General features: G+C 49.5%; 7 protein-coding genes across 7 annotated transcripts; 3 read left to right on the forward strand and 4 right to left on the reverse strand.

Annotated features, from left to right (window-relative positions):
• Positions 1-151: 151 nt before the first annotated feature.
• N7458_001506 (pirin family protein) lies at positions 152-1,069 on the forward strand (the record flags this gene model as incomplete). The annotated part of the gene is made up of 2 exons (XM_056904889.1): positions 152-500; positions 555-1,069. 2 exons carry the CDS (start codon positions 152-154, stop codon positions 1,067-1,069), a joined length of 864 nt encoding a protein of 287 aa, XP_056768996.1.
• Positions 1,070-3,192: 2,123 nt separating this feature from the next.
• N7458_001507 (uncharacterized protein) lies at positions 3,193-4,177 on the forward strand (the record flags this gene model as incomplete). The annotated part of the gene is made up of 2 exons (XM_056904890.1): positions 3,193-3,273; positions 3,815-4,177. The coding sequence occupies 2 exons, from the start codon at positions 3,193-3,195 to the stop codon at positions 4,175-4,177; spliced, it is 444 nt and encodes a 147-aa protein (XP_056768997.1).
• Positions 4,178-5,950: 1,773 nt separating this feature from the next.
• On the reverse strand, positions 5,951-7,606 carry N7458_001508 (Zn(II)2Cys6 transcription factor; the record flags this gene model as incomplete). Its single annotated transcript, XM_056904891.1, has 1 exon — positions 5,951-7,606. The coding sequence occupies one exon, from the start codon at positions 7,604-7,606 to the stop codon at positions 5,951-5,953; it is 1,656 nt and encodes a 551-aa protein (XP_056768998.1).
• Positions 7,607-9,602: 1,996 nt separating this feature from the next.
• On the reverse strand, positions 9,603-12,158 carry N7458_001509 (uncharacterized protein; the record flags this gene model as incomplete). The annotated part of the gene is made up of 1 exon (XM_056904892.1): positions 9,603-12,158. The coding sequence occupies one exon, from the start codon at positions 12,156-12,158 to the stop codon at positions 9,603-9,605; it is 2,556 nt and encodes an 851-aa protein (XP_056768999.1).
• Positions 12,159-12,801: 643 nt separating this feature from the next.
• On the reverse strand, positions 12,802-14,523 carry N7458_001510 (uncharacterized protein; the record flags this gene model as incomplete). Its single annotated transcript, XM_056904893.1, has 2 exons — positions 12,802-12,921; positions 13,108-14,523. The coding sequence occupies 2 exons, from the start codon at positions 14,521-14,523 to the stop codon at positions 12,802-12,804; spliced, it is 1,536 nt and encodes a 511-aa protein (XP_056769000.1).
• A 488-nt stretch (positions 14,524-15,011) lies between these two features.
• Positions 15,012-17,374, forward strand: N7458_001511 (glycoside hydrolase family 95 protein; the record flags this gene model as incomplete). Its single annotated transcript, XM_056904894.1, has 2 exons — positions 15,012-16,248; positions 16,299-17,374. 2 exons carry the CDS (start codon positions 15,012-15,014, stop codon positions 17,372-17,374), a joined length of 2,313 nt encoding a protein of 770 aa, XP_056769001.1.
• Positions 17,375-17,493: 119 nt separating this feature from the next.
• On the reverse strand, positions 17,494-19,365 carry N7458_001512 (uncharacterized protein; the record flags this gene model as incomplete). The annotated part of the gene is made up of 1 exon (XM_056904895.1): positions 17,494-19,365. One exon carries the CDS (start codon positions 19,363-19,365, stop codon positions 17,494-17,496), a length of 1,872 nt encoding a protein of 623 aa, XP_056769002.1.
• Positions 19,366-19,533: the final 168 nt, after the last annotated feature.

The following is a 19,533-nucleotide window of genomic DNA, read 5'->3' on the forward strand; positions in this document are numbered from 1 at the left end:
CGGACCTTCTACAGCCCTCTAGAGAACCTAATGCATGCTTAAATACTTCGCTCCCACCCACTCGAGACCAAAAATCCCAATTTTTATCTACAACCATCAACAGGAAGACCTAGAAACGCCCACTTTCCTATCACAGCCCACTCAATCAGCCATGTCCGGTACTCTCGCCCACGCCAAGATTGCTCTCCGTCGCTCTGGCGAGCGCGGATATGCCGAACACGGCGGCTGGTTGAAATCCTTCCACACATTCAGCTTCGCTAGCTACTACGACCACAAATTCCAAAATTTTGGAAGTTTGCGAGTCTTGAATGAAGACCGTGTCGCACCCAGAAATGGATTCGGAACGCATCCCCACCGCGATGCAGAGATCTTCAGCTATATTCTCAGCGGAGAGCTCACACACCGCGACAGCATGATTAAAAAGGGAGCAGAGGGCGAGCAAGGGAAGGACTTCTATCGCATGAAGCGAGGAGACGTGCAGTTTACTACTGGTGGAACTGGTGAGCCTTTTTGAACCCGTTGATTGATTGAGCTGCGAACTGACAAACATATAGGCATCGCTCATTCTGAACAAAACGAATCAAACAAGCCAGTGCATTTCCTCCAGATCTGGGCACTGCCATGGAAACACGGTCTGAAGCCACAATATCATACTATGACCTTCGGCGAAGATGCTAAGCGCAAGGACTTCGTCCCCATTCTATCGCCACTCGCCGCCGGTCCCGAGGCCAAGCCAGCGGATGAAGACGCCGCTATCCCCAAGATCCCGGGGACCATTCCCATTCACGCCGATTTCGTGATGGGTGCCGGAATCATTGCCCCTTCCTCCACCTTCACGTGGAACGTGGGTGCTGGCGAGGTTGTCAGTTCCAAGAAGAAGCGCAATGTTTACATCCATCTTCCCATGACGAAGCAGGGCAAGATGAAGATCAAGCTCAACGGAAACGAAGATGCCGTTCTTGAGGAGGGAGATGGCGCTTTCATCACACAAGTCAATGCCGGCGACTCGCTGCGCGTGGAGAGTATTGGTGATGTTGAAGCAGAGGTCATTGTACTGGACAGCAACTGAGAATGATTGAAACGACTGATTGAATTGACATGTATATAATTAAACGGAGTTAGTGTGGATACCGCTCGCAATGGGAGTTAGATTATTGAGAATGTTCCGTCTTCACCAAGTTCCGCACCTTAAACTCCCATAATAACGTCGAAAATAGGATATATTTTGATTTTAGTATGTCAAACTTAACCTAGGCGACGGTAAAACTGCCGCCTCAAGAAGTGATCGGCTTCTGGGGCACAGGGTAAGTTAGTAACGTCTCCGCCCTGAGCGAGAGGACCCCTACTCGGGACGGTGTTCCAGTGGGCAATTCTGGAGCTTCACACCTCTCATGAGCCACAAATCAAGCCCAAAGGATGATACCAAAATAGGTCTTCAGCAGAACTCAATTAGGATGAAGGACGTATGTTCTGATTAGAATTCGTGAGATAAAGTTGACATATGCATAAATGGTCGACTATGTGGGAAAAGAACATGCGCTCAGCATTGGAGAATTATCGGAAATTGGTTTACTAGATGTGACAATAATGCCCGGCTGCATAGAGAAGTGGATGTTCTGTACGAAGATTAGGGGAAACCGAAGGGGGCAGAGGGAATGTATTAGCAGGCACTGCCAGGCTATAAGTATCAAATATTTAAAACATCGCCGCTACAAATCATCGTGGCATATCCCTCATCCGACTCGAGAGAAGGACCTTGTGATTGACATCAACTCTGTGTATGGATTCACTGCTGTGCTTTATGTGGCAACAGCATGCGCCAGTGCATAGCAAGCCAAAGTGAGGAGCCTGACTTCTGCTCACTTGTCGAATCAACTGGAAGCCTTATATGCTGTATTGGGTTAAAAAGGGTTTCCCGTGATCGACTATTTTCTCCTACTGTAGGGATTCCGCGTGGCTGGAGCGTGGGTCTTAGGCTTGAGCCTCCGCAAATGTTCAAATGTGCTGGATCAGCCGAGCACTTGAGAGGGTATTTGCTACACTAAGAGAACCTATTGATTATTACGAGAGGACACCTGTGCTCTTATCAGTTAAAGTTACCCACTTACTGACCAAAAATAAGAAAAGTTCGCCGATGCCCTTGGCCTTGATTCTTGAATCGGCTCACCTATGTCGATCGGCCTGGCCAGTTGGATTTGTGTAGAGCCGAGAGACATCCTGAAATAGCAAGGTCAGTCGCTTCGAGGCGACATTCAGCAATAAGCCAGTCCACATTCGATAAGATGGGGATTATATAGCCTTGCCCCTTCTTGTTCTTTTCCTTTCTCGGTTTGCATGGAAACTCTCGTGTTTACCTTTTTTTCTCTCGCAGTACCACTGATTCGGTATGATCTTCTGGTACTTGGCATGCTTGCTACACGCCGCCGCTGCTGACCAAAGGTTTCAATTTCGCAACGACGACTACATTCAATATCGAACGGTGAGCTTCAAGTCTCTTAGTGCGATTCATAGTAATACATATAGACTAATTATGCTCCAGTTACCAAATCGTCGCATCATAAAATTGAACATCACTTACTACGACCGTGCGGCAGTAGCACCGGGATAATGCTTCACTGCCCCTTATTGGCCACATGACGATGACCGATGGACAGACCAACGGGTGCCTTACCAAATTGGACCTCATATCTTCGACCAAAACGAAGTGTGTGACAGAGACTTCGCTACAGACTTTCCAGGTATGCTGATCGCAGCGTTCAGATTCTCGTGTGGGCTGGATCTGCCGAAAGCGATAACAGAAATGTCTTTGACTTCCGAAAAGTAGACATCGAGGTCCCTGGGGACCTAGGAGAATCAGCACAAATAAGACTATATATGGTTTAGATGCTCTGGCATGAGCCCTACGCCACGGGGACTAATGGCTCCGTCGTCATATACGATGATCACTACATTTCTACAAGCATTATCTCCATTCCGCACTACGAGATAGACACTCATGAGTTCAACGTGAAAGGTTCCAAAGTTTTGATCGTTCGGCTGTGGCACACTGTCGTGAACATGGCCTAATATGGGCGACCTGACTTGTCACATCCCGTGGATTTTAGTGGTTTTGCCGAATTAGACCTCATCACCGGGAACCAGACGTTTGAGTGAATGAGTGACGGCAAAGTGGCCTTAGACGAGACCTTCACCATGGACCCGAGGGCCGAAAATCCGAACCCAGATTTCTTGCATGCTAACTCGGTTGATAAGAATGAGTTTGGCGATTACCTGGTATCAGCCCGCCATACTAATACAATTTATCTCATCTCGGTCAAGATGGGCATATCTTATGGCGCTTGGGAAGCAAGAGGAACAGCTTTACTAAGGATTTCGAATTTTCCGGCCAGCATGACGCCAAATTCATCTCGGTCAACGAGACACATTATGTGATCTCCTTCCTGGACAACGGGGCAATTGACTCAATTGTGAACGAGCCAGTCTCCTCAGCTCTCTATGTATCCCTTGACGTGGTGGCTATGAAAGCCAGTCTTCCGTCGTTATATGCGGCCCGATGGGGATAGCACGAACTCCGAGGGAATATGCACACACTCTCTAATCAGAATGTCCTTGTCACTTGGTCTTGGGACGGTTATATGAGCGAGTTCTCACACGACGGTCGGCTCCTTTTGGAAGCAAAGTTCGCCTCTGACAGACTTGATACGTACAGAGCATAAAAATTCCCCTGGGTCGGCCGCCCGTTATACCCGCCGACCCTTGTGTGCGAATGCTATGGTTTCAATGGGTCGGAGCTGACAACGGTCTTCCCCGTTAGTTGGATGGAGTCACTGATATTGCATATTGGCGCTTCTATGCACGGGCTAATTCAAAGAGCGTCAGAACCGAAATTGGACTTGTCTCCAAGAATGACCTTGAGACGCTGTTTATCGCTCGAGGCTACATGGACTGGGTCTCTGTTGAAGCACTTAGCTCCGAAATGAGTGCTCTCGGAACATCCCCCGAACCCAGAACTCCTCCTCCTGCATACTGGGCTCTTGGTGAGGCTTTGCCTGAGCCAGATGACCCAGAGGCCTTCTCAGCGGATATTGACTCCGCGAGTCCAACTAACGATATCTCACATGCGTTGTTGTTCATTGCGGCCATTCTCTCGGGTGTTCTGATATGCGCATTATTATGATAAACGAAAATACTGAAGCAATTTCTATTTCTGTGTTATATGACAGTCACCTCAATGAACTGTTCAAAGCTTTCATCAGGTGACTCGAGTTGGTTAGATCACTCGGAAGACGAGATTGCGGAGCTGATTACCGAAAGTCGAATGACTGGCCACCAGTAAATTCATGTTCCTATGTTCTGTTACAATTTAACGTTTAATATTGGATATTTCCATGCGATCGATGACTATGCCAGATGTATGCAGACAAAGCATTTTGTAATATCGGTGACGGTAAGGCTACCAGGTCGGGAATCGATCGGCTCTCGGAGCACACGACGGGTTAGTCATCCGGCCGCCCTTGGCCTCTGAGCAATCCGGAGCTGCTCCCTGACAGATCCTGAGCGACCTGGGACGATCCGGATTGCTCCCTGAGCAAACCCGTTGTTCTACCGCACTGCTCTATTATTATCATCCGACAATAACCACACTGTTGCCTCTCGGCGTTCCTAGGAGCAACATTGGAGATAAACCTAGCCCTACTTCTTCCTAGCTCTTCTCTCTGTGTATGTTTACTCCAATGACTAATTTTCTACGAATCCCGCATTGGTCAATTTGACCCTTTCCTAGAACCTCACATTGTTCTGTCTCTTCCACCTATTCATAGCCGCTTGTTTCGACCTTCCTTTGGTGATGCTTAACCAAACCAAACTCCCGAAAATCTGCTGCTCTCGCACACGTTACTCATTTTTTTCCCCCAAAAACCCTTTAATCCTAGGATCGATATATACGTTAGTAAAGCCTTTTATTGCCTACAAAGGCCGCGAACGTATCACTGCGTCACCTATCAAGTGAGACTGGTCTAAGTTACCAGATCTGGAAAACTTTTGCATCACCTATCCGCCATGCTCTAGGTGGATCAAAAGCACTCCTAGGAGCTTAGTCCATTCATGACCAACTAGTAATTGTGGTGTCTTGATTTGCTGGAGCGAGGAATAGAAGTGCTTAACTATAAGGTAATTCCGTAGCATTACTTGTTGTTCTTATCGACCAGCCTAGATTCCACGCCGATTATTTATCAGTGCTGCGCTCTTCTATCCGAGGAGAGAATTAGTAAATAGTCAACGAAACTTAAATACCTCGAATTCCTCTCTACTTCACCGTCACTTGAACTATTTCGATACTCGTGGATTCATTATAGCAACACTCAATCATTAGAGATTTTGGTAACTGGTGCTAGAAATTTCGGAGAAATATTATTTAGCTAGTGTGTTACAGCCAGTCAGCAAGAGAAGGATCAATCCGGTGCATTCAACGAAGCAACTAAATCTAGAGGGAAGAGAAGGAGAAGTTCTATCTATCAAGCAGAAGGCCCTTTTGTTTACCACTAGAAGGAACCTTCCGGTCAATTGGCAAACCTGCTCAGCAAACTGCTGGGATCTCCCCTTTCCTCGACCTCGAGCATCAGTCTTCGATTGTCACAGTGTGTTGGTCATTGGAGGCCAGATGGGCTTCTGTGACAGTACTCAATACTTCCATCCAATTCCAAATGAAATAAATACATAGCATTATGTATGGCTCGAGATGTAGATTTCCAATGAAATGTATCTCTCACCGAGGCGAAAACCCGGGTTCTTTCTTGCCAGACTGTCTTAGATCCGTCCAAAATGCAATTTCAATTGTTATACCCACAGATATTTTGTTATTGATACAAGCCTCCAACTCCAATGCGCACCTCAAACCGCACATCAACACTTTGGGCAGCCAATTATAAAAGAATGTTGTGATTTCCAAGGGCTAGGTAACATCGTACTGCTCTCCATCCTCCAGTTCCTGGTGAATCGACACGGATGGAGGTATTGTCGAGCAATCCAACAGCCCTGCAATTTTCTTTGATAAGTTATCTCTCAGATCAGAGCTCATAGTTTGTGTCTCAAAAATACGATCTATTAGTCCCTTTAAAACCGCCTTGGCGCCGATATCCCTACAGTACTTGTCTGCCGATGCATCACTAGCAGGGCTGCAGAGTATCGAGTCCGCCAGTGCAGCTGCAATCTCACACATTTTGGCCTCCATTCCCGGCCCGTGAGCCTCGAATGCCTGCTTGGGGAATTTTTGGATGCCACGGAGCGTGTCGACTGCAATTTCCAGTGGGTAAGTGATTGAAAGAGCGCCAGACGAGGTCGAATTGGGTGACACATAGCCACACAGAACCGACAGTTTCCATGCAAGTGACCTGAACCAATGCTGGCTGACCACAATGTCCACAAGCTGGATATGATTTTTCGGTAACGAAGCTCGGATGTTGGCATCCTTATTGCCGCCCAAACCACTGATAGGTTGAGAATCTATATGGCCAGCTGCAAGTGGAAGAGATGCTTGAATGGCGTGCTGGATGAGCAGAAGCTGGTCTCTGCTGATGCTCCGACCACCACTATTGTTCGTCCACATACCGAAGAACGATTTGCCGGGTGTGCAAAAGAGAGTCACCAGATTGAAGAATCCCTGGACCACTTCTGGATATTGTTCCTCTCCTTCGAGCACGTTGGGCAGGCTTATGCTGTCTAGGACGGTCGGTAGCCCTTGTTGTATGCATAGATATCGTTCTGTCATGAATAGTAAGAAGTAAAGTCGTCGCATAACAGCCTGCTCGCGAGTCGTCCGGGATGGGTAGGTGTAGGTAGATTCATTGTGCAATCCAAGGAGCTGGGCAAAGGTAATGGCTTCCCGGATGTAGAAGGCAGCCATTTGTGTCCGCAAGGCTTGTCGGCCGTAATGCATATGGAGGAAATAGCTGGTTAGAATAGTGTTGAGCCCGACTGGGTCCATGTAATCAAATGTGGCCCGCACCCTGCGACTCTCAGCGACGAACGTCTCAGCAACCAAGGACTCTGGAGCCATGTCGTAGATGTCATAGTCACCATTCAGGTAACTTAACGTAGCCCCACAGAGCGCGGTGGCTAAGGCATATAATTCGGGGTCACTACTCTCGGTCTCGAGGCGAAACAGCAGGTCATCGACTCGTACCAATGGCCATATACCGTAGAGTTTCTCGCTGTACAAAAACAATACAGCCCTAAGTACTGGAAGCTCAATGCGATGTATATCCCACGGAAGAGGAAGTGCGAGATTGGTGTAATATGACTGCCCATCAACAGGTAAGTCAAATGAGGTTGTTGGGGAACTGGACGATTGAGATTCTGTTGGCCAAATACTGCTGTCCCAGGAGTCAAGTGGAGAAAGTTGCGTAAGTCGATGTTGTGGCTGTTGTTGCTGCTGCTTCAAGATCTTCGCCTTAGACTGGCGCAAGCTGCGTGGTCCGGATTTCTTGTGCTGTCGCACCGCTGTACAAGTGAAGCCAGCACCGACACACCGAGCGCACGGGTTCCTTCGATCGCATTTTATTTTGCGGATGTTGCATAAGTCGCACGCACGCACGCCTTCGGAAGGCATGTTGGCGACTTCGATAAGCCCAAAAGATATCTTATTGGAAGGTGAGAACTATGGTGGGTTGAGGAATAATCGCTGGAGAGGGTAGTCTGTAGAGTAGGTCGTAGCCTGTCAGATGGTACTGGGGTTTTAGGGGTCATGAAAAGGTGGGGTTTTGCGGGGAAGCCAAATTGGCAAACGGGGGGACTACACTAAGCCTGGTGTACAAGACCAGATCTAATACAAGGCAAAACGTCGATGATAAAAAAGTATCGCTATGGCCATTTAAGAGATAGTTCAACTTAACACGCTGAACTTCACATATCTCAACAGATCTCAGCAATATTTATTTGATCTACTACCAACCATTCCTACCTACGGCTTCTTCCAAACACCTCGGCTGGTTGCAAATTAGCCTTTTAGCCTATTTCCCTCCAATCTCTTGACAAAGATTTTTGTATCCTCGAAAGTCACCAGATATAAAGAGTGCGCAGCGCTGGTTTGGTACTCAATCTATCTTGCACCCGTGAGGTCAAAAAGGGAGTTTTAACGTTCTTCCATAGCGATTTTTAGCGGATTAATTTGATCTCCTGCCACAATGAGGCTGGCAAATTGCTTCGATCAACATCAAATATGTGGGGTAACACCATGCAAAGTCTTCCCGATTCCAATTCTGGAAACTCTTTGCTGATAATCTGCAACAACTCGTCGTACCATATTCTATATCCCTTGCCGGTGAAGTGTACTCCATCCGTCAACAAAGGCGATAATGCACTGCAGATCGTACTGCCTTCGCCTGGGAGAGGAGCCCCCTTCGTCCAGCCGGCTGTGCTCATAAAGCTATGCCGTAGATCAAGAAAAGGCACTCTACATTTCTCAGCAACATCCCTGGCGGCCAAGGTGTATTCTAAATTTCTCGCCGCGGTTTTGTCCTTGGGATCTTCGAGCCGAGCCTCGTCGACTGGTCCAAGCCCGACAATAATCACACGTTCGACATCTGTGTTTCTGGATGTCTCTACCATCCATGTGAGGTTTTGCCTATATCGGCTGGCCGGGACATGCTGCATCTCGTTCATGGCGGCGTCATTGGTTCCCACTTCAATTACAAGGAGCTTGATGCTCTCACCAGCAGCAGTCTCGGCGCGGATGGTAGGTATCAGGACATGTCGCAAGTGATCGGAGCTATAGCCGCCATATCCTCGAGCTATGACAGCAAGTTTCCGAAAATAATGATGTTGTAGTGCAGGCGTGAGAGAAACGTGAGCGTGAGGATGTCGCTGCTAAGCTCCTCAGAGAGTCCCCAAACAAGAGAATCTTGTCGTATATCACACGGCGAATATCTAGAGGCGATGGTTCCGCAGTCCTGTTGGTGGCCATGGCCTTGATAGTAATCTTGAGCAGCCGGTTGCTACAGTGAGCCACAATGCGGCTAGATGTCCTAAAGGCGTGCGAATTGGAGCAATCAGATGGCCGTCTGTCAAGTTTGCGCCAAGGTTAAATATTTGTGTTTAAGTGGAGGAATATTATTATCACATTACGAATACGGAGTACCATAGCTCGGAAAGATTTTCGGCAAGATTCGTGGCCAGGTTGCGGGGGTCGCGGGGCGCAGAGCTATGATTATTCACCCGACCATGTGGCTGGAACATTAGAAGAGACGGGAGAAGAAGATTGATCATTTCTGCCGTCGGATAATTACGCCTGCGGGTAATTACTATGCTGCTGTTCCTACTCGACCACTTTGCAGCGCAGCGTAGAGAGATGATTGGGATGCCCATGTCATTCTCCATAGCTCAACTCTGTGCTTGGCCGATCTTACCGATCTCCACGGCGATCACATCATCTGAGATTCGGTACGCGACGAAAAGAGTGTGAGTGTCCCCGGAGCAAGTCAGCTTCGACTTCACCATTGACTTTAGAGGCGGGGATGGAGAAGAGGTCCGAAATACAATTTTGCTTAAAGTCAAAAAATCTATTCTAGCCTTGCTGAATTGACGTCCAACAGCCATACTATCTAGATCTAGAATCTCACCTGGACCGTGTAGAAGTCCTTTCCATCGACTGAATTTATCTCTGTCAAATCCACCGTCAATAAACTTGGGTCATCGCCATTACTCTCGAGCCCAACTCTTCTTTCAATGACAGAAACCAGTTCCCCGTCTACCATAACCCTGGGCCTTGAGTCTGTGCTGCTTGCATGCAAAAGAATTCCCAGCTCACCGGCCAAGCGCACTTCAGTAACCACGCCATCTTCTTCAGTCCAGGTATTCTTGATGGCACTCAATCCTGCATACTTATCAACAAGACCGAGAACCGCGATTTTCATATTTCCAATGCGCCATAGCGGGGCTACCGTAACAATCTCCATCGTAGCTGGCGGTAGGGATACCGATAGGACAGCATTCATTCTCTCCGTGTCAAGGGCCAACGTCTCTTTGATGCCTTGTTCCATTTGAAACGAGGCAGCCCGATTGGCATTGCTCAACCATAGCGCGTATTCATTGTTGGAGACATTTCCTGGGCCCTTCACTACCTCGCCTAGCGTATCGATGATATCTCCCTTGAAAAGAATATCGGCCGTGTTATCACGAGCCCCTGTCCTCGCATTCCACAGAATAATTGCAGCTCCGTGTTTGCCAAATGGAGATGCAGCCTTAATACTGGGGCCAGGGCCATGATCCAGTGTCTTTTCCCAGATGTTCCGTGGCAATGGCCTGGCTGTCCGGATTCCCCGAACGACGGTGCATTCGCCCTTGGTATCCGGTGCAATCAGCTTCTTCACAACCTCGACGTCCCACGTTCCAGGCAAATCGGCCAAGAGCACGGGACCATGAGAGAAGAATGCGCGGAGAACGGCATGGTATTGAGGCCATTGAGCGCTCGTCATGAACATGTCCGCATCTGGGATACAAGACAGTTGATCCAGAAGCAGGGCGTTGTACAAGTTATAGTGTATGTGGTCTCTGTGCACATCTGGGCGATCGAGGCCAAAATCATCTGAGTTGCGAATGACGATCTTCTGGTTGTTAGTCGCAGCCCCGAGACCAATATCGCCGCTGAATATGCGCTCATAGTGTGCCATGCAGTGAATCACTCGGTGATGTCCAAAGGTCTGGTTGGCAGCCGTAAACATAGCATCCCAAAGCGCAACAAACTCTTGCCCGCCTTGAACACCCTCAAGGAACGAGCCATAGGCCTGGTTATCTACCTTGACAAAGTCGACCCCTGCAGCAGCGCAGGTACCAAAATAGTCGCTCCAGAACTCGGCCGCCCGCTCTGGTGGAGGAAGCAAGTAGTAGCGACCTTCAGCATCGTTGATAGTTCCTGATTGTTGGTTGTCAAAGTCCGGGAGCGTCCAATCCTGCCCAGGGACATTGGACCGTGCAATATTGTATCGAACCATGCCGTATTTCGTCTCTAGAGGCGACCCCGGTGCCACGCTGTTCCAGTAGCCTGTCAATGTCATCCAGACACCAACCTCTTTGACCGAGGTCAGTTCAGTCTTGATCATAGCAACTAGGTCGGCGAGGCTGCATCCCATACCATCCCAGGTATCAAAGCTCCAGAGTCCTCTTGCATTGGGATGACCATTGAGACCATGTCGAATGTCCTGCCAGCCATCATCAATAATGAAACTGCCCACAGGCACGTATTTGGCATCCTTCTTCAATAGCTGGGTCAGCTCGGTCATGTTGGTCTTGTTAAGTGGCACATTTTCACCGATGCTGCTCCAAGTGCAGAAGCCCAGCCTGTCGAACGGGCTCTTTCCAGCTGTCACTTCAAATCGTGTTGGGGTAAGACCATAAAGACGCCGCGCGAGCTGTACGGCATCATGAATCGCAGTCTCTTCGCCCTTTCTGGCTTTCAAGCTCCCAGTGACGTGAACAGCAATATCTTTGCCAACTGCACCGACTCTTCGGACACGCGCATACACACCTGGAGCCTCGTTGTCTCGAGGACCAGTCAGAGTAACAAACGCGTCGTTGGAGCTCGCTGGAAACACAGCCAAGACTGTCTCAGGCGCCAACTGCTCACCCTGTTTCGTATCGGATGGTCGCAGCAACAGGCAGTGTGTAAGTTTGTCCGGCGCTAGGGTAGAGAGACAAGTCACAAATTGGGCTTCAATCCACGTCGGTCGCATACGCTGCCAAGCCCATCCTTGCCAGGCCATGTCGTTCAGCCAGTCCAAGACCATGCTTGTGGTATCTTCAGATGCCGAAAGAGTGATGCTGGTGCTGAATTCGCGGTCGCTAGAAATCGTTGGGACGTCAATTAACGTTAAAATGTCCTGGCCGGAGCCCAAGTCTGAGATTGATTTGCCGTCGGCATGGCGCAGTCTAATGCATGCAGGAACCCTGTTAGGCTTGGGGATCGTGACTTTGTATGTGAGCAATCCCCCTACAGCTGGGGTATCGGTTTGCTCCAGAGGTATTGTTGTTCCATCCCCGAACTCGGCAACAAGGTTGACAGATTTCGGGCTCGTAGCAAAGAGTGACAATGTTGCTCCACTCAATCTAGAGACTCGTAAGGTTGTCCCAAGAGGTGGTGTGAAAATGATGCCAGCCGGTGAAGTCATGGTGGAAGAAGAAGAAGAGGGATGACAGGAGATATGTAGATGCGAGGGAAAGCAGAAATGAATAGACTTCGCAACAACCAAAGAAAGAGATTTGTTGCTATATTTATTGTAGTTTTAGGTGGTTTTATGGGGTAAATAGATCCTGTTATGCCAGTGGGTCTCATTGACTTTTTCATGTGTACCTACTTCCAAGGACGGAAACGCCGACTTGGGTGTATAGCGCCGATAATCTTGCCGATGTGAAGCAATGGCTTTCAAATTTCGGCATTAATATATCTCGGCATCAAAATATTAATGTCCAGGTGCCCGGCGCCATGACTAACACTGATGGTATGATACTAGTAGGTACCTGGAAGGTTGATGTTTCTAATACTAAATAATTGGTATACTTATTTCATCAAGTGCAGATAATTTCTATCTGTAGGCGGGTGTACAGGGGTTAAAACAATTCATCATACAGGCCCTCACTGTCTTTTCAAAGTGGTTCTATTCAAGCGATTCTTGTATAGGCAATACTGACAGAATACATTTCACCAATCGAAGAACTTATATTCATATAGCAAGACGGGTCGAAAGCTAACATATCCTTCTGGAGAAACTATTTCTTCGCTCCAACCACTGATATCGAATTACGGTAAGACGGTCAAATTTCAGCATCATCAACTATTTCATCGTCCAACTTGTAGGTCTTGAATTTCCGTGCAGGAACACCTCGCTCAAACATTATGTCTAGTTCCTCATAGGTCCTGCCCTTTGTTTCTGGCTGTAGTAGGTGTTAGCTGGATTTTCTCAAATGGGGTTGCTGAGATTTTGGCTGGGGCCTACCATTCTGAAGAAGCACCATATGAAGGAGCAGACGGAAATACCGCCGTACAAAAGTTCTATTTTGGCTCCAACTCCAGCCGCACCAGGGTTGAGTAGATATGGCCCAATGACAGAGGTCACCAACCCCGTGAGAGCGTCGATCATTGTCGCGATAGCAATCGTCTTGGACCTCAACTTGGTCGAGGGGGGTCTCGCACACCACAACGTAAGTTAGCGGGCCAAGTGTCATCTGCCAGATGAATTGCAACACAATAAGTAGCGTGGCCTGAGCCCATCGGTAGCTATTATTAGTCTTGTAGTCATGTGCAAAGCTGAGCAGGGCCACCGTGAAGAGTGTAGCGACCATAAAGCCAAGGGCGCACAGGTAGGCAGTACGGCGACCAAAATATATCAGCGGAATCGCGGAGAGGAGGGTGCCCACAAAGCCAACCCCGTTTAGCCCGACGCCCATATCAAATGCTTGCACACTGTTGAGCCCAATCTGCTCAAAAAAGTACGTTGCAAAGCCAACGGGATTACCACTCCAGTTCTGAACAACGAAGAGCAGGATGCAAATCTCCATTCGTCGTCGGTTCGACCCCTTCCAGCAGTCGGAATACTTGGTCCCAACTTCCATATCACGCTCTAGCAGGTCTGTCTTTACCATCATGGCAAGTGTCTCCTTGGTGTTGATGCCGGACGTCCTTTGCACAAGCTTTTGCAAGGACTGCTCTGCCTGATCCATCTTGTTTTGTCGGATCAACCACCACGGCGACTCGGGCGCAAAGGGGAGTCCAATGAGAAGAATGACAGGCCAGAACCATTGCAGTGCAAAAGGGATTCGGTAGGCCCACTGGTCTAGCCGAGTGATGAAGCCGCGCGTCACGCCGGTCTGGATAAACTGCCCCATCACGTAGCAGAGATTGATGTAGCCCGTTAGGAAGCCACGGAGACTCAAGGGCAGGACCTCAGAGGCGTACGTTGTCGCAATGACACAATAGCTGCCCCAGACGATACCGCTCAGATACATGCTTGCCACCAATACGCCTAGTGAGCTTGCGAAGACTTGCATAAAGGTCAAGACGCCCGTCATGGCGAGTGAAGCAGCAAGCGTCTTCTTGCGACCGAACCTTTCCATGGGAAACGTCACCAAGTACGCCCCGATAATCTGACCGACCAAGCTGCCCATGCTCATGGCCACCTGCCACTTGGCGGGAATCTGATAGCCGCCGTGGTCTTTGCCGTAGTCAACGCCATAGGCTCTCTGGAAGGCGGGCAAGGCATAGAAATTGCCACTGATTTCAATGTCGTACGCACGCATGATGATGCTAAGAGAGATGAACATAGACCAGAAGACGCCCTTCCGGTACAGCTTGAAGGCCTCCCAGTATCCCAGGCGATGTTCTGTCGCAGTGCCGCGGCTGGCCATGGCGGCGCTGATTTGGGCCTGTTTGTCGGGATAGCCTTCTGCATTGCTTGGGGCATGCTCCAGCGTCATGCCGATATCCTTTTCTTGTTCCATTTTCAAGGGATCTGGCGATTTTCCAGTCTGCTGTGCCATTGAATGATCTCTTCCGGGATCCATTCTCTAAACAGCGCTGGGACCGCTGTACTTATCCTGTGGGCTTCAGCCAGCATCGCGGGCCAGGGCCAGAATCACGGGGCCCCGTGGGGAAACATGCTAGCATGTTAATAGATACACTCCCCATTCACCATTCGGGGTAATTCGCGGGGGGTTGTGTTCGGATGAATCCGACCCACCTCACAGCCAATCCAGGCTGGTCGGCGGGACTTTAGACTTTCTTATGAAGCCACCGGCCCCGAAAGCACCCCCGCCGGGAAGTTGGAGAGTTGGAGACTGCCCGAGAATCTTGCCGCTTCATCCAATGATCACGTTTTGTTGGCGCCGAAGAAGTTTGACGTGACAGGAAAATAAAAAAGATGTCCTTTTAATGCGAAGCAGCTATGCGCGACTTGAAGCCTCGCAGACTGTCAACAGCTTGCAACGGAGTCGCCTCCTCGGTTCCAGTGTAACCGGCTGTCATCATCATGGCTTCAGACCGCGGTCTGTACTACAAAACTCCCTCCACCAATTTTTCAACCAGTCTTCCCCTCGGCAATGGCCGCCTTGCTGCTTCTGTCATGTCTTCCCCCGACCGTGAGTCACTACTTTTGAACGAGGTGACTTTTTGGTCTGGGGCACCGCATACCGCTGGCTCGGGCCTCATCTCACGACCGGCCGACCCCAAAGCAGAACTACGAACAACGCAGCGCTGCTTGCTAGATGGGAATTTCAACCAGGCAAAAGCACGAGTACAAAAATATCTCGAGAGCAAGAAGAGAAACTTTGGAACTAATCTGGGTGTGGGTCGTCTCGATATTGTGGTCCACGGTCGCGAAGATGTCAGCGAGTTTGAGAGAGAGTTGAACCTAAATGAAGCTCTCACGGAAACACGGTATAAGAAAGGGGGTCATGATTTTCGGAGACGATGTTTTGTGAGCCATCCGCATCAAGTGCTGGTGGTGAATTTCGTGACTTCTGATCCGGATGGACTGGAACTTGCCGTTTGTATGCAAGGAGAGGGGGACGCCTTCACATCCTGGGTCCAAGACGGAAGGCTTCACTTCGTTACCCAAGCACTTGAGAATGTCCACAGCGATGGAACATGCGGCGTTAAAGGCCACGGTATTATCGCTGCGGTTGTAGAGGATGGGAAGATTGAAGAACGCGACGGCAAACTGATAATCTCGGGCCAAGGCGGCATCACAATCCTGCTGGCCTTCAACACCAACTACCACGAGAGTGAGAGCGAATGGAAGAACAAGACATCCATACATATTGATCATGCTTCAAAACTATCTATGTCTAATCTGCTTGCTGCACATCTGGCAGATTATCAACTACTCTACCAAAAAGCTAGCCTCACACTGGGGAGCGGTTCAGAGGAAACTGCGAGTCTGCCTACAGACGAACGTCGGAGGAACCTGCAGGCTTCTAAATATACCGGAGATCCGGGCATGTTTGCACTGTACTTCCACTTCGCACGCTATCTCACCATTGCTGGTACACGCGCTGACTCCCCTTTGCCGTTGCACCTCCAAGGCCTATGGAATGATGGCGAGGCGTGTCGGATGGGCTGGAGCTGTGACTATCATCTTGATATCAATACACAGATGAACTATTTCCATGTCCTACCCATGGGTATCACTGAAGCCATGCAGCCCATGGTCGCTTACCTGACCTCCTCGCCACGGCGGGCCAAGGTGCTGCACGTGCATGTTACGGGTGCAATGGCTGGGTTGCTCATGTCTTTAGCAACGCATGGGGATTTGCAGATCCCGGCTGGGAGATGACGTACGGATTGAATGTGACAGGTGGACTGTGGATGGCAAGCCATCTGATTGAGATATACGAATACACATTGGACGACCAGTTTTTGCGAGACACGGCGTACCCCCTCTTAAAAGGCGCCGCAGAATTCTTCCTTGACTATATGATTGAGGATCTTACGACAGGATGGCTTTTGACTGCACCATCTATCAGTCCAGAAAACAGCTTTTTGGTGGACATACCAGGAAAACACAGAGAGGAGCACTGTATCCACCTCTCACCCACTCTCGATATTGTTTTGTTGCGTGATCTCTTCAACTTTTGTTTGTATGCTTCAAAAGTCCTCGAAACAGACACCACCTTTGCAGAAAAGATCAAAGCTACTACAGTCAAACTACCAACGTTTCAAGTTGGAAAACATGGACAGCTTCAAGAATGGCTCCAAGACTTTGATGAGGCACAGCCATATCACCGCCACCTTTCTCATACCATGGCTCTCTGCCGGTCCGCACAGGTCTCTGTGAGACACACTCCAGATCTCGCTCAAGCTATAAAAGTCTCACTGGAAAGAAGACAGGATTGTAGTGACTTGGAAGATATCGAGTTCACAGCTGCATTGTTTGGTCTGAACTATGCGCGCCTGGATGATGGAGAGAAAGCGCTGAGTGAGATTGGCCACTTGGTTAGCGACCTGAGCTTTGACAATCTTCTCAGCTATAGTAAGCCAGGGGTAGCTGGAGCTGAAGAAAACATTTTCGTCGTGGACGGCAACTTTGGAGGTGCTGCAGCCATCATGGAGATGCTGGTCCGTTCCTCGATGCCAATTCTTGAGGGCCCAGTTGAAGTGGACCTGCTTCCAGCCTTGCCAAAGACATGGACACAAGGTAGAGCAAGGGGCTTCCGACTCAGGGGTGGCTTGGAGATAGATTTAGAATGGTCACAAGGGGTATTGACAAAAGCATCGTTCAGGGCAATGTCATCTGGGACTATTGCAGTGTACTACGGTGGTCACTGCTTCAAGTCAGGGTATCAAGTAAGCGATATCATCGAGTTGGGGTCAGAGCTAGTGGTTTGTAGATAGACTGATTCGACTTTAATTCAAATATCAACATTTATAAGCAGTTATCAGTAACTACAATTGCATTCACAAGATCCTGCCTGTCCCAAATCACAAACATGGCATTATTGGTTCTTCGTTTCTTAAGCTTTGCTCAAATGCAATAACTGAGAAGCACCTTCTGTCAGCCAAGCTGAGTACGACGTGGAGACCGTGGTGGAGTTGCCCGCCCAGATGTCTGTAAACTTCCACGCTGAGCTCGCAATACCCAAGTCCTCTAGCGATACGGTAACTTTTTGGCTGCCATACAACTGAGTTCCAAAGCCTCCCTGTCCTTGGTCAGGTCCGTAGTTGACAACGAGAACATATGCTTCATCATTGCTATCTGAGGGTCCGCCGATCCAAGCCTGCAGCTGCTCGGCGAGGTTGTTTCCAGTGCCGGGATTGCGTGGTTGCATGGGATATTTGGCAAAGAAGTCAGCCGCAGCAATTGACTGGCTACTTGTGATCAACTTGTGACCCAATTCGTCGATTTGTGTCAGATCTGACCCGAGGACAAGATTCGCTGCAGCACCCAGCCAGTGGTTCATGACGGTAGTTCGAATGCTGTCATTCACACCGGTCAGGTTCTCTGAATTTCCCGTGAACAGGTTATCCATGTCTGGATAAATGGTAACTTCAACATTGCGCTGGACCTGTAGACCAATGTACTGGCGATAGTTGTTGATGGCTCGCTGCCCAACCTGCCAGGCCATGAACGTGTTGGTGCCGTAATTATCCAGATCTTGGTCCGTCCTCATGGAGTCGGCCAGTCCGCTCCATACGGGCAGCCAGGTTTCATTCCGACACAGTTTCCACGAGATATCCAGTCTCATCTGTTTCCCGGTCTTTTCAATGGCATTTTGGTAGGCTCTCACGGCGTCAGAGCTGTCACAAGCAAGGTTTGCTCCATTGGACGGGCTCCCCGGAGTTACAAAGTCCAGCTTAATCATGTCCACTCCCCATGAAGCCCATAGCTTAACGACTGAGTCATGCCACGTTTGTACGGCAGCCTTGCTGAAATCCCAATCGCAGAAGATCTGGTTATTGTTGCCGTCCAAAACATCTCCGATTTTAGTATTCGTTCCCAGGATGGTCTTGTTAGCGGCGCTGCACGGAACGCCGGGAGTTACATAGACACCGAACTTCAAGCCGCGCTCATGGAGCCACGATCCTAGCTCTGGGAAGTTAAATCGAGTGTCATTATAAAGAATTCGTCCATACTCATCCACGGCGGAGGCCTGCCAGCCCGAATCCAGGCTGCACAGGTCATACCCGGCGGCTGTGAAGGCCGCTTGACTGAGAACTGCACATTGAGTCTGGACGAACTTTTGGTTGAAGTTGAGCCCAGCTTGTCCAGCAAACGATGGGATCACTTCCGAGCCATTCTTTAGGGCCTGGATTCCGTACGTGTTCCAGCCCCGGCCCGAGGACGTAAAGCCATTCCTGGTCTTGGCCGTCTTGACAACTTTGAGAGGCCCTGCCACGGCCGGCGCCGGCTCTGGGTAGCATTCTGGAAGACCTGAATCGCGATTTTGGATGCAGAATGGCGCTGGATGGGTTGGGACGACGTCCGTACGGGTAGCATCGTTGGTATAGCACCCATTACCTGCGGCAATCCAGTACCACTGGTTGTCGCTATAGCCCCAGGTGCCGGTCGTCTGCCCACTCAGAATGCACAGATCTCGAATATCCTGGAATGCAATGTCGGCATCGTTGTTCTGGCTGGACCCGGTCGCTTGGAGATTGGCCTTCTGCTGCATATACACGTTTCCCGTGCCATCGTTGCAGTCTACCTGGCTCGGGTTGGCCTCGAATTGTCCAGCGCAATTGGCGATGGCCTCGTAACAGGCGAGGGTAAAATTGACGGTGCCGGGGGTGTAGAGGCTGCCTCCACAGTTGGTTTGGGCGACTGCCTGGTGGAGCCAGACGGTGAGCACGACGAACGGGGAACTGATTCCCCGTAAAATCAACATCGGGAATGCGGATAGAACAAGGGATGATCTAGTGATATGTTGTCTTGGATTGATGACCCTTTGACTGGACCATAGCCTCACTTTTATTCTTCCATGGAGCTGTCCTTCTCATCGGAGCACCGACAACCTCTAAACCTCTTACAAGCCCCTGCGCCGGATGACGGCCAG

This window comes from Penicillium daleae, assembly GCF_028827525.1.
Source record: "Penicillium daleae strain IBT 16125 chromosome Unknown utg000002l_segment0_segment0, whole genome shotgun sequence".
Taxonomy (NCBI): Eukaryota; Fungi; Ascomycota; class Eurotiomycetes; order Eurotiales; family Aspergillaceae; genus Penicillium; species Penicillium daleae.